At 63.3% G+C, this 11,188-nt stretch overlaps 1 protein-coding gene across 1 annotated transcript; it reads right to left on the bottom strand.

The window, feature by feature from the left end:
- Window positions 1-369: 369 nt before the first annotated feature.
- Window positions 370-10,715, bottom strand: IP6K3 (inositol hexakisphosphate kinase 3). Its single transcript, XM_012934783.2, has 5 exons — window positions 10,526-10,715; window positions 6,274-6,463; window positions 5,581-5,756; window positions 4,503-4,678; window positions 370-2,281 (listed from the first exon to the last, which is right to left on the bottom strand). Exons 1-5 carry the CDS (start codon window positions 10,713-10,715, stop codon window positions 1,802-1,804), a joined length of 1,212 nt encoding a protein of 403 aa, XP_012790237.2. The 3' UTR covers window positions 370-1,801.
- Between the last annotated feature and the right edge of the window lie 473 nt (window positions 10,716-11,188).

Below are 11,188 nucleotides of genomic sequence, written 5' to 3'. Positions count from 1 at the left end.
CCTCCACTGCAGCCGTCCAGTGAGACAGAATGTGCTTTTCAGCCAGGCCACACTGTCACAGAATTCGTGTGGGCTTGGGTCTGTTGATGGTGATCAGCCACAGGAGTCCAAAAATGATTTTATTTTTCCCGGCTACAAGGCTCAGGTGAAAGGACCGTTCCTTCTCAGGCCTGGTGCTTGCCACACAGACAAGTATTTCACCAGCCCCGCCTCCCACCCCTGATTTCCCGAAAGGCGCCCGAAAATCGGCGGTGTGTTCTTGCCGCATCCTCCAGCCGCCCATAATTTGGAAGCGCCGTGTGACATGACGAAGGGAATGAACAAACAGAAAGGGTAATAAGGCGCGCCAAATAATCACTGGTGACCTCAGCAATTTTATTAACAAATTTATTTCCCTAATTGGGTACCGGAGCTCCGTGCTGGACTCCAGGGCGCTGTAATAGGGTTCCACGCTGCAGAAGAAGGAATTAATTACAACTGTTTGCTCTTTGTTCCATATTTACACACGCCCGCCAGTCTTGTAAACATCGCGCCTGATTTCCTGGGTCCACCAGGCTCCCCCTCCCCATCATCTCCCCCCCCCCAAAAAAAAAGAAAATGAAAGCTGAGTATAGTTCGGCATTCTGGGCTCTGGCAGGCGCGTGTGCGTGTCCACACCTCCCTGCAGAAGCTGCATTTCATAAATCAGCACTTGGGCAGCTGAAGTCTGTAAGACCCTGTTCTCCAGGGGCAAAAATGGAGTCTTGGCTCTCCACGCTCGGGGTGGGGGTTACGAAGCGGGCAAGATGGACCAAGGTGTCCAGCTTCATCCTGCATGGCCCCTGGAGGAGGTGAGAGGCACGGTGGCCTCTCCCTGCACCATTGCCCGGCTCGGGCAGCCCTCGGGAGCACCCGGCCTTGGCCTCGACAAGTCCCTCTCCCCGGTTCCTCGAGTAAGGAGGGTGCTCACTGTTTGTGAAGACTGCAGCCCCAAAGCGTCTCTCGGTGCAAGTATTCCTGACTCTGAGGAACGCCAGCCTGCGATACGTGCCACTCCCTCCCCCCCCCCCCGCCAGGTGGTACCAGTGTCCACTGACTGTCCTGTCTGCTGGCCAGATGTGCACAGATGCGGGGTCCATGGGACTGTGGCCAGCGTTGGTTCCCTGTTCTCGTTTGTTTGAACATGTTCTCTCACCGTAATTGAATCACGACTACTCCAGATGCTTCCCATCAAGGCAGAAAGCTCGGCCGCTGTCCCAGGGCGAGGCCCCCGCCCCCCTCTCCGGCTGGCCAGGAGCTTCCTTCTGGGCCAGAGAGCAGCCGGCACCGCGTGGCTGGTGGCCCCCGTAACCACGGCAGCGTAGAAATGAGCTGTCCCTTCCAGACGTCCCAGAGGAGCCTTTGGATACGGAAGACTTGCCTGTGAAAAATAACCCAGTGGGAACAGTGATCGCCGGAGCAGTGAAGAACAGGAGCATTTCCGGGGTTGATGCTAATGGACTTTCCTTCCCGAGGCCGGGCGGGCGGGCGGGCGGCGGGGAGCGCTCAGCTCAGCCTGATCAAAGCGCCCTGTCACAGGGATTCGGAGGCCAGCGGGCTGGGGCTGGGGTGGCCAGGCCATCCTGGCGTCCCGGCTCCCGGCGCTGGTTTCTTTAGCAGCTAGGATTGCAGCCTGATAGGCACAGATACGGCGTCTGAACATAGGCATGATGATTACAAAGGGTTTACTCCATTGAAGGGGGCATCTAGACTACCCTCGCGGCCCCACAGGCCCCTTTCGAGTTCTCAAGTCTCGAAGAACTCGGGATGGGCCTGACACATCTCATTCTCCCTCTTGGATGTCCTGCAGGATCTGAAGGAGGTTTTCCAGGCCGAAAATATAGCCTTGATCGGGTCCGTCGTGGGTGGCTTGCTCGTTCCAGGAGCCTTTGTACGTGGCGTGAGCAAAATCTATCATCCGGATGTCGACTTTGGCCAGGCCCTCGAGAGAGTCGCCCCCGGCTGTCTGCAGAGCCGAGTCCTGGGTCCCGGGGCCGGCGGGGGTGCCTGGTGGGGTGTCTGGGCCTTCCTGGCCCTCGTAGATGATGAGGAGGGAGCTGGAGTAGAAGCGGTAGGAAGACTGGCTTCTGATGACGGACAGGAGGGCGCGGAGCTGGCCCTGCACGGGCGCCAGGAGCTCCGTCCGCAGGCGGGTCCCGTCGTGCAGGAACTGGTAGAGGGCTTGTCTGAAGCCCTCCACCGAGAGCTTCCTCCCGTAGTACTTGTCTTTGCAGAGGAAGTTCTTCTTATCAGTTTGATAAACCTGGCATTTAAAAAAAAAAAGGAATGAAAAATCGTGAAGGAAAAATTGCATCTGCTACGGCTACAAGCTAACATCATCTAGAAGCAGCTTTTTTCCAGGACGCAGGAGGCAGGCTTGGCTGGAAAAAAAAAAACAACACAAAGATGATTTTTTTTTTAAATCTAGCAGTGTAGCTTTTACATTTTAAAACGCTTTCTGCGCAAGCCTTCCATAGGCGTTCAAGACCTACCGCTCGTTCGCCCTGCAGAGGTGACCCTCCATCTGCAAGGGGAAGGGTTTGGATCTTTTTTCTTGGAATTCCCACCAATGCCAGCCTCCGACTCATGATTTAAACCCTGGCTCCTGGCCCTCTTCAGTTCAAATATTAGCAGACCCGAGCCGGGATCTGAAATCACGGCCAACGGCCTTGGAAAGGCAGCGAGATGACAATTTCCCCGGCAAAGTTTACAAAGTACTGCGGGTTCTCAGGAGACAGGGACGGCTCTGGTGCAGGAGCGGGGTGGACGGTTTGAAGATGAGCAGCCGGGGCTCGGGGAGTTTTCAGGCAACCCGAGGGGCTGGACGTGGGGCCAGGGCTGAGCAGGGGATTCCCAGTCACTCCTCGGGGCGCCCGCCCCTCTCCCCACCCTGCCTTGGCTAGCAGGAAGGAGCAGATGCTGATTGGTGGGGACCGCGGTGGCTGCCCCCTTCGTTCAGATGGCACGGGCAGCAGGCGAGGCTGCCAGGCCCGGGGGGCGACTTGGCACACCTCTGCCTGGCCCGGCACGCTCGGGAAGGGCCAGTACCGAGTCAGGACTGATGCTGTGTTTATGAGGGCAGGAAATCAGAGGAGATGATGGACGTGCTGCTGGCTGTGAAGGCTGGAGACGGGCTGCTAAATTAGCCGTCAGAGCGACATGACAGGCCTCACTTTCCAAATAAATCAGATCAATTTCCGGAGGCTCTGAGGTCCGGAGAGAGATTCCATTTACACCACAAATCATCAGCCCCCGTCCTCTGAGGACTGCCTCCCAAGCCTTCCCGGGGACATCTGCGCAACAAATTTATAGACTCAACTTCCAGTTTCAAGGGGTGGCAGTTTCAATTAAGGAAAGCTATAACATTTACCGTCAGGCCGGTGTCTGCTTTTGCTCCGAGTAGAGAGACTATAAGCGAGCGGACGGAGGAAGTTTATTTCCTCCTGTGCGGCAGCCTGCCATCCCCGCCATAAGCCACATCAGAGCCGCCGCCAAAATGAAGCGTAATAAAATATTAACCGTTCCTCTGCCGGGGGCAGCGGGTGGTGAACCTCCCGGCTTTGTTAAGCAGAACAGGTAGCCAAAAAGGCATCAGAAGAGTAGCAAGTGGCTGCCGAGGGTTCGAAGAGCAGACCGCCTCGGAGCCTCTGCAAAGCCGGGTGCGCGTGTGTGCTCCTCTGTGTGTGTGTGTGTGTGTGTGCATGCTCGCCTGTGTGTGCCTGTGTGTGTACCTGTGTGCCTGTGTGTGCCTGTGTGTATGCACCTGTGTGCCTCTGTGTGTGTGTGCATGCTCGCCTGTGTGTGCCTGTGTGTGCATGTGTGTGCATGTGTGTGTGCACCTGTGTGCCTCTGTGTGTGTGTGCATGCTCGCCTGTGTGTATGCACCTGTGTGCCTCTGTGTGTGTGTGTGTACATGCGTGTGTGCGTGCACACTCAGCCTCATTCAGGAGAGCGAGCATCTGCAGTACAGAGCCCCTTGTCTTCTTTCCCTGCTTCCTGCACACACTGACAGCAAAGCTCTGCCCTCCACACAGGCACGACCCACATGGCCACAGTGACAAGTCTCTGCCACCAAGACCCTGAGATCCAGGGCCGGAGAATACAGTGGGCAGGGCATTTGCCTTTTACAATCCCTGGTACCCCTTCCCTTGAGCCTCGCAGGAGAGATCCCTGAACGCAGAGCTAGGAGTAGCCCTAAGCACTCCAGCTGTGACCCAAAACCCAAATAAATAAATACAGTACAGGAGTTTGTATGGCTCTTGCTTTGCATGTCAACCTTGGTGCAAATCCCGGCACCACATGCGGTTCCCCCAAGTGCCAGCAGGGGTCACTCCTGAGCTCAGAGCCAGGAACAACCCCGCCCGCTAAAGTGGCTGTTTCTCCTTCCAGGGGGGCCGGGGGTGCCCAGTGGTCCTGTGCCCGCCCCTTGAGCCCTGTCCCCAGCACTGCCGGAAGCCCGGCCCCTCGCGCGCGGCCACACGCACCTGCATGCCGCAGATGCGCACGCCCAGGCAGGCGGAGGTGCTCTGGGCGCACTTGCGCATGTGGCGGGCCTTCTTCTCCTCGGACGCGTCGTCCCCGTGCTGCCGCGTGCCCATCTTCAGGTCCAGGATGCACGGCAGCTTGTACTGCGACACCACGTTCTCCAGCAGCAGGAACCCTGGAGCTCTGAGTGAAGGAGGGTCTGGGAGCAGAGGCCGCGCCCCGGCCGCTGTCCCGCCCTTCCAGACGGCCGGCGTCGCGGTTCAGAACTCGCAGTGTGAGCCTTGCAGGCCGCCTTAATACACCCGTTTACTTAGGAGGAGTGTGTGCGTGCGTGTGCGTGTGTGTGTGTGTGTGTGTGCGCGCGCGCGCGCGTGTGTGCCAGCTTCTTTCTGTCTCCATTCCCCCCACCCCCCTCTGAGGATGAAATTTAAACGCAGGCGTGAAATCCCTGGCAGGCCCGGCCCAATTTACATCTCACAGCGGAAAATCACAAAGCTAAAACCTGGGAGGCTGAAACCACGGGCCGGCGGACACCTTTTGGGGAAGAAGTGGGTTGGTGTTCGTTCCGGAGATGAGTGGCAGGAATATTAATTTGGGTGGAGTAATTATCCCGTGAAAGCTTCTTAGGGATTAGGACTGCAGATGTGTTCCGAGAACACGGGAAAGGCGGCCACCCGTTCCAGACCGTGGCAAAGGGGCATCTCCAGCCTCAGTTCAGGGAGCTGAGAAGGAGGCGGGGTCCCCTGAGAGATCAGCCCCCGGCCCCGGCACGAGGCTCTGCTCTTGCCTCCGGTCAGCTTGGGGGAGAGAAGGGAGGTGGGTCCAGGAGCTTTTCCTCCTGCTCCCAGACCCCCCCGCCCAGCTCATCCTGCCCGCTCAGGTGACACTGGGCTCCCCTAACCTTGCCGTCTGACTCCCTCACCCTCCATTTGTCTCATGTCTTCCTGGTCCCGGGTTCGAGGGCTGTGTCACTCTCTTTGGCCTGTGTGTGTTCCTCTCCCACCTCTGCTCTAGGTCTGTACACAGACACAGACACACACGCCCCAGGGGTGCACAGTGGGGGTCGGCCAAGGATACTCTGTAGCTTGTTCTCCGGATACTCGGCGCACAGGCGGCTCAGGTGGGCCTGGTGGCAGTGCAGGCCCCACGGGTTGAAGCTGCTTTCAGCCTGGTGCTCCTCGGCCTCTGGGGCGGCCAGGGAGGTCTCCGTGGAGTGGAGGTGGAACTCGGACCGCAGTAGCGCCGTGGCCCGGCTGCCGAGAGGGAGACACAGACGGTTGGCGGGGGGGGGGGGGGGGGAGCCGCCAGAGGCCCCCTCCTGCCCCGGGTGTGGGGTCCGGCTCTGAGAGGTCGCAGGGGGTGGGAGGGCCACCGGAAATCGGGGCAGCAGGGCTGCGCCTGGCGCCCGTCTGCAGAAGGGAGATAACTGCCACTTCCTGTCGCTGGGCCAAGCGGCTTAATTAGCTGCGCGGCGGGAGCGGTGCTCCTTGGGGAGCACTGACATCCTCTTAGGCCCTTTGTTTCCCAGCCGCGTTTCGGGCTCCCCAGGGGCCTTTCCGCAGGGAAGGGCGCTAACACGCAGGGTGGCCTGGGGGGCGCGGCAGGGGCTCCTGAGACCCACCAGCCCTGCTCCCCCCTCCCGCTCTGCACGGGCCCCCGGAGGCACTCCAGCTCCCGGTGAGACAGACCCTTCGCCGACAGGCTGGCGGGGCTCTCCTGGCCTCTGCTCCGTGGGGGCCGGCCCTCTGCCCCCGCCCCCCGGGCCCTCACCTCTCCTTGAGCGAGTGAGCCAGCTGGGCCAGGGGCCGGGCGCCCCCTCCCGCGCTCTGCTGCAGCCTCTGCCAGAGAGCCACGGCCGACTCGGGGGAGACCGGGAAGGGGCCCCCGCCCTCCACCAGCGGGTTGGCCTCCAGGCTGAGGTGTCCCAGGCTGTCCTTGCGGAGGCGCACGGTGATGGTACCTGCGGGCGCACATGGTGACGGCGTTGGAGCCTGAGCGTGGTGCCAGTGACACACGCGCGCACACACACACGCACGCACACGCACGCACGCACGTGCACGCACATGTGCACACGTTCTTCTCTCGAGGACCAGCTGGGCCCCTTTCCGGAGCACCAGGACCCACGGAGTCTGCAGAAAGAGCCTCCTGCTGGTCTGGAGGCCGCCTCAGGACGCCCTCCTGGCTGCGGCGGGGAGACAGACGTGCTGAGGGGGCGTCTCCCGGGACAGCGCCAGGCGCCCTTGGCGTCTCTCTGCTGCGGGTGCCTGGCACCCAGCTGTGCCCGGGCCTGGGACATGGGGGCTGGTGGTCGGGGAGAGACGGGCGTCTAGATCCATCCCAGCCTGAAGCCCGCTTCCCCCACGGCCCCCACCTCGCTCCTGACAGAGGGGAGGACCCTGGATGCCAGCACGCCCTGATTCCAGTTGCTGGGCCAGTGGGCGCGTTGGCAGGAGACGAGGGGGGGAGGTGTTTTCCTGCTACTGCAGCATGGGGTCTCTGCTGTGGCTGGGGGTCTCTGAGGCCTCCTGGTCTCGCCCGGGGGGATGGGCACGGCGCTGCTTCCCCTGGGCCTCCAGCCGTGAGCACTGCCGAGGGTCCCGTGATAGAGAGAGAGAGAGTGCAGGGTCAAGCCGCTTGCCTTGCTTCTCGTGACCCCGCCAGGAGTGGTCCCTGAGCACAGCCAGGTGTGGGCCCCTCCACGACACACGCAAGAGTGCCCCTCCTGCCTCCGGGCTGACTGTGGCTCGGTGGTCAGCACCTGCCGGCACGCGCCAGGCCTGGGGTTCGATCCCCAGCACTGCCTGGCTGCCGAGGCCCCTTCCCGTGTGTCCTCTGTGGCGCCCTGACCGGGGGGCAGGGGGCGGCACACAGCCCCAGCTCCCCTCGTCACCTTCCCAGCCATGGTGGCAATTTCTGCTGACCCAGGGGCCCGTGTCACGGCAGCTGCTGTGCCGCTCGAAGCCCATTCTTGGGGCTGCTCCGTAAGCCTGCGGGGTGCTCCCTGGGGCTGCTGGGGGGCTGCTCGGAGCCGCCCCCGCCCCGTCCTCTCTTCTCAGACCCCCAGGGCTCCCGGTTTGCACGCAGGAACGAGTGTCTCAAGCAACTGTGTTTCCTCGGCCCAGCCCGGGTTCCCGAAGCGACGGGGCCCCTGGCCCTGGCACAGTGCCGGGTGCTGGCACCTGGGCCTTGGCACGCACCCCTCCCCCCAAGGCTCCCCACCAGAGGGCAGGTCGCAGGGGGGGCCCTGGTCACAGCCGGCGCCCCGCGCCCACCGCGGGCTGGCTCTGCCGATCCTGCGAGTCCCCTGCACCCCGGGCTCACTCCCGAGCCGCGAGTGCCCCCTCAAGGTCACGCATCCGTCAGGCCCAAGACGGCCACAGCCGCGGCAGATCCGGAAGAAGGAGCAGGCTGTGACACGGGCCCTTCTGGGGGAGGGGGGACGCCGGGCGCCGCTCAGCCAGGTGTGGATGAGGGACAGTCTGCTGGGGACCGGGCACGCAGCACTCTGACCACTCCCCCCGGCTGGTCTAGACACCCGAGGACACGTGGTCCCTCCAGCCCTGTGTCCTCAGAGCGGGGGTCGCCGGCCCCACACCGGCAGGACGCAGGACACCCTCGGGACGCTCGGGCACCCCCACGCCTCGGGCGGGGGATGCAGCCCAGGGCCGTGGGACCTTTTAAGTTCACGTCACCCCGAGTGGTGGCGTCTCGGGGTCCCTCTGTCTCGGGAGGCCTCCTGCAAGGACATTTGTGCTCCTGACCTTCGCCTGCTTCTCCAGGCTCCGCCCGAGCTCGTCTGCGTGGAGGCTCGAAGGGCTGCGAGTAGCCCAGACCAATAAAGCCCGACTCGTTTCCTTCCTCCCTGTCTGTGCCCTCTCGGCCTGGCCGCCTCGGCCCCGGGCAGTGCCCGTCCTTGTGGGTCCGGCCGCTAAAGGGGAAGAGTGGGGGTCCTGACCGCGCACCGCCACCCCCCTACCCTGTGGGGGCCGGGCCGAGCCTCAGCAGCTGCCTCTTGGCCGAGCAATTCCCACCACATCCGCGGACATGCCGTCATGTGTTTATTTTTAAGCTCATGAGAGCACGACTTTGCCCCGCGGCCGGTAACCTGAATCTGGCTCCCCTGTGGGTGCCCACAGCCAGAGCAGATGGGGGCCTCCTGAGAGGGGTGGGCCGAGCTCCCAGCTTGGGGAAGGGGCCGGGCCCCCCACCCCCGACAGCTCTGCAGCGGGACCTGAGGGAGACAGAGTGCAGAGACGCCCCCGGCTCTGGAGGGCAAGGGAGCCCCCGTGGCAGCCGCGGGGACACTCGGGTGCCCTGGCTGAGGCCCTGAGGGGGCAGCCCCTTCCAACTGTCCAGACCCGCCTCCCCTCCACGGCCCGAGGGGCCCCTCCAGCCCTGTCAGGGCCACGGCAGCCGCCCACGACACTTTGGCTCAAGATGAATCCACGCGAATCTATAATTAATCTATCAGGTTGCTGGAGCCCGAGGCTGTGGCACCTGGACAGCCTGACCTGCAGGGGGGAGGCAGGCCGGGGCCGTCTGGGCCGCAGGCCAGGCCTGAGGGCCCCGGGGCGGTCCAGGGGCGGCCTGTCCTCTCATGCCCCGCAGGGGAGGGGCGCTGCGGACAGAGGCTCGGGACCCTCTCTGCTCCAGAACCAACAGGAAGGCGTGAAGCGGGTGGGCAGGAGGCCCTGCCCCCACAGCCTGTGTGCAGTGAGGAGGTTGAACCCGGGGGCGCCCTGAGAGCCCCCCGCGGGAGGCACAGCCCCAGTCTGAGCCCCAGAGGCTGCGACCCCACGTCTGGGGTCACGCCGGACGCTCACTCTGGTAGCCGGGGTGCAGTGGAGTCTTGGCCAGCCCTGCTGGGGGGGGTCACCCGTGCGGCGTCCTGACCCCCGAGGTTCCGGTCCACGGCCTGGAGCAGGCCTGGGAACGCTGCGGAGAGCCCCCTGCCCAGCTCGCCCGCGTCTCTGGTCAGCTCTCGCTGCGGTGCTGGTCGATCCCGCGCGGGGTCGCCCTCACCCACGCCAGGCGGGAGGGCGCCCCTGGGCCGCTCCCCCGGGCACGGAGGGCAGATGCTCTGGGCCGCCTCGCCACGTCCGGGCAGGGGGCCTTCCCCAGACAGCATCCTGTGTGAGCGTGGCCCTGGGCCGAGCCCGCTGCCCCCCCCCCACCCTGCCCGCTCCCTCCCTCCCGAAGCCCGAGGGGAGAGGGCAGCGAGCAGGGCAGAGCGAGCCAGGGGAGCGGCAGGTGCAGCCCAGCCCTGATGCCCCCTGCCGGGGTGCAGGTATGAGGGGCCCAGCCCGGCGCCCCACCCCCGCGGGGCTCCAGAGTGAGGTGCCCCCACCTGCCCTGCCTTAGCTGGCCGGTCACAGGGGTCACTTTGTCCCCAGGCCAGGCTGGCTCGTAGGGCAGCGACAGGCCTTCCACTGAGGCCTGGGGCTCCAAGGGTTCAGAGGAAGCTGGGGGAGAGGGACCGTCTCCATGGCAACCACAGGCTCCCCTCCACACCGGGGAGGGCAGGTGGGGGGACATACCTGGCCCAGGCCCGCACGTGTGCTTGCATGTGTGTGTTCCTGTGTCTCTGCCTATCTGCGTCTGTGTGTGTCTCTGTGTGTGTCTATGTGTATATGTGTGTGTGCACTTACCTTTGTACTATGGGGTGAACCTCTGTATGTGTATCTGTGTGTTTGTGTTCATGTGTGTGTGTCTCTCTTTTTTTTTTAATTTTATTGAATCACCGTGAGATAGTTACAAGCTTTCCTGTTTGGGTTACAATCTCACAATATGTGTTTGTCTCTATGTGTGTCTATGTGTCTGTGTGTCTGTTGTGTGTGTGTCTGTGCAGTCTATATGTGTGTGTCTGTGTGTCTCTGTCTTGTTTGTCCGTGTGTGGTGTCTGTGTCTGTGTGTATATGTGTGTGTATCAGTGTCTGTGTGTTTGTATGTGTGTCTGTGTATGTATCTGTGTGTGTGCGTGTGTGTGTGAGCACGTACGTGCGTGCACACACTCCCCACTCACCTCTGTACTCGGGGGTGAACTGCTTCATGGCCAGGGGCAGGGACTCGTAGAACTTCTGCTCCTGGGAGATGAGGGGCTTGCAGACGGTGGACTCGTCGTACTTCATCACGCTCAGGTGCCCCCCGACCTGGTGCAGGAAGGGCTCCAGCCGCACGGGGTGCCCGGGGTCCATGCCGCTCTGCAGAACCATGCTGCCCGGCAGATCCACGGCCGGGAGTCCCGAGGCCTGAGGCTGGCTCCGCACGCAGTCCCGGCGGGTTCTGGGGGCAGGGGGGGCCGAGTGAGGGGGTGCTGGGCGGGGGTCCCACGAGGCTGTCGGGGCCACTCCCTCTGGGGGAGAGCAGCGACAGGAACCCAAACCGGGCTGGGAAGGACACGCCAGGAGACACTTTTGCATTTGAATCCGGGCCACGTGGGTGTGTGGTCGGGGCCCTCTTGGGCGGTGCTCAGGGCTCACTCCTGGCAGTGCCCGAGGGACCAGACGGGGCGCTGGGGATTGAACCCAGGTCGGCTGCATGCACGGCCGCACCCTGCCCGCTGGACTGAGGCTCCGGCCGGACGTGGCTTGCTTGCTGCGCCCTGGCCGCCGTGGTCCCGTCCCCACCGCCCCTCTCCCCCCGCACACCTGCTGGAGGAATGCGGGGCCTGAGACGAGCGCCAGGC

Source organism: Sorex araneus, chromosome 2, assembly GCF_027595985.1.
Source record: "Sorex araneus isolate mSorAra2 chromosome 2, mSorAra2.pri, whole genome shotgun sequence".
Lineage (NCBI taxonomy): Eukaryota > Metazoa > Chordata > Mammalia > Eulipotyphla > Soricidae > Sorex > Sorex araneus.
The sequence above is the reverse complement of the archived record's forward strand: the minus strand, read 5'-3'. Positions and strand labels throughout refer to the sequence as shown.

Excerpts from the sequence above, each read along its gene's own strand:
- IP6K3 (XM_012934783.2), bottom strand. The coding sequence starts at position 10,715 with ATGGTTCTGCAGAGCGGCATGGACCCCGGGCACCCCGTGCGGCTGGAG. Across the intron at positions 5,757-6,273 it reads GCTCACTCGCTCAAGGAGAG|CCGGGCCACGGCGCTACTGC; the intron begins GTGAGGGCCCGG and ends CCCTCTCGGCAG. Across the intron at positions 2,282-4,502 it reads TGCGCATCTGCGGCATGCAG|GTTTATCAAACTGATAAGAA; the intron begins GTGCGTGTGGCC and ends TTTAAATGCCAG.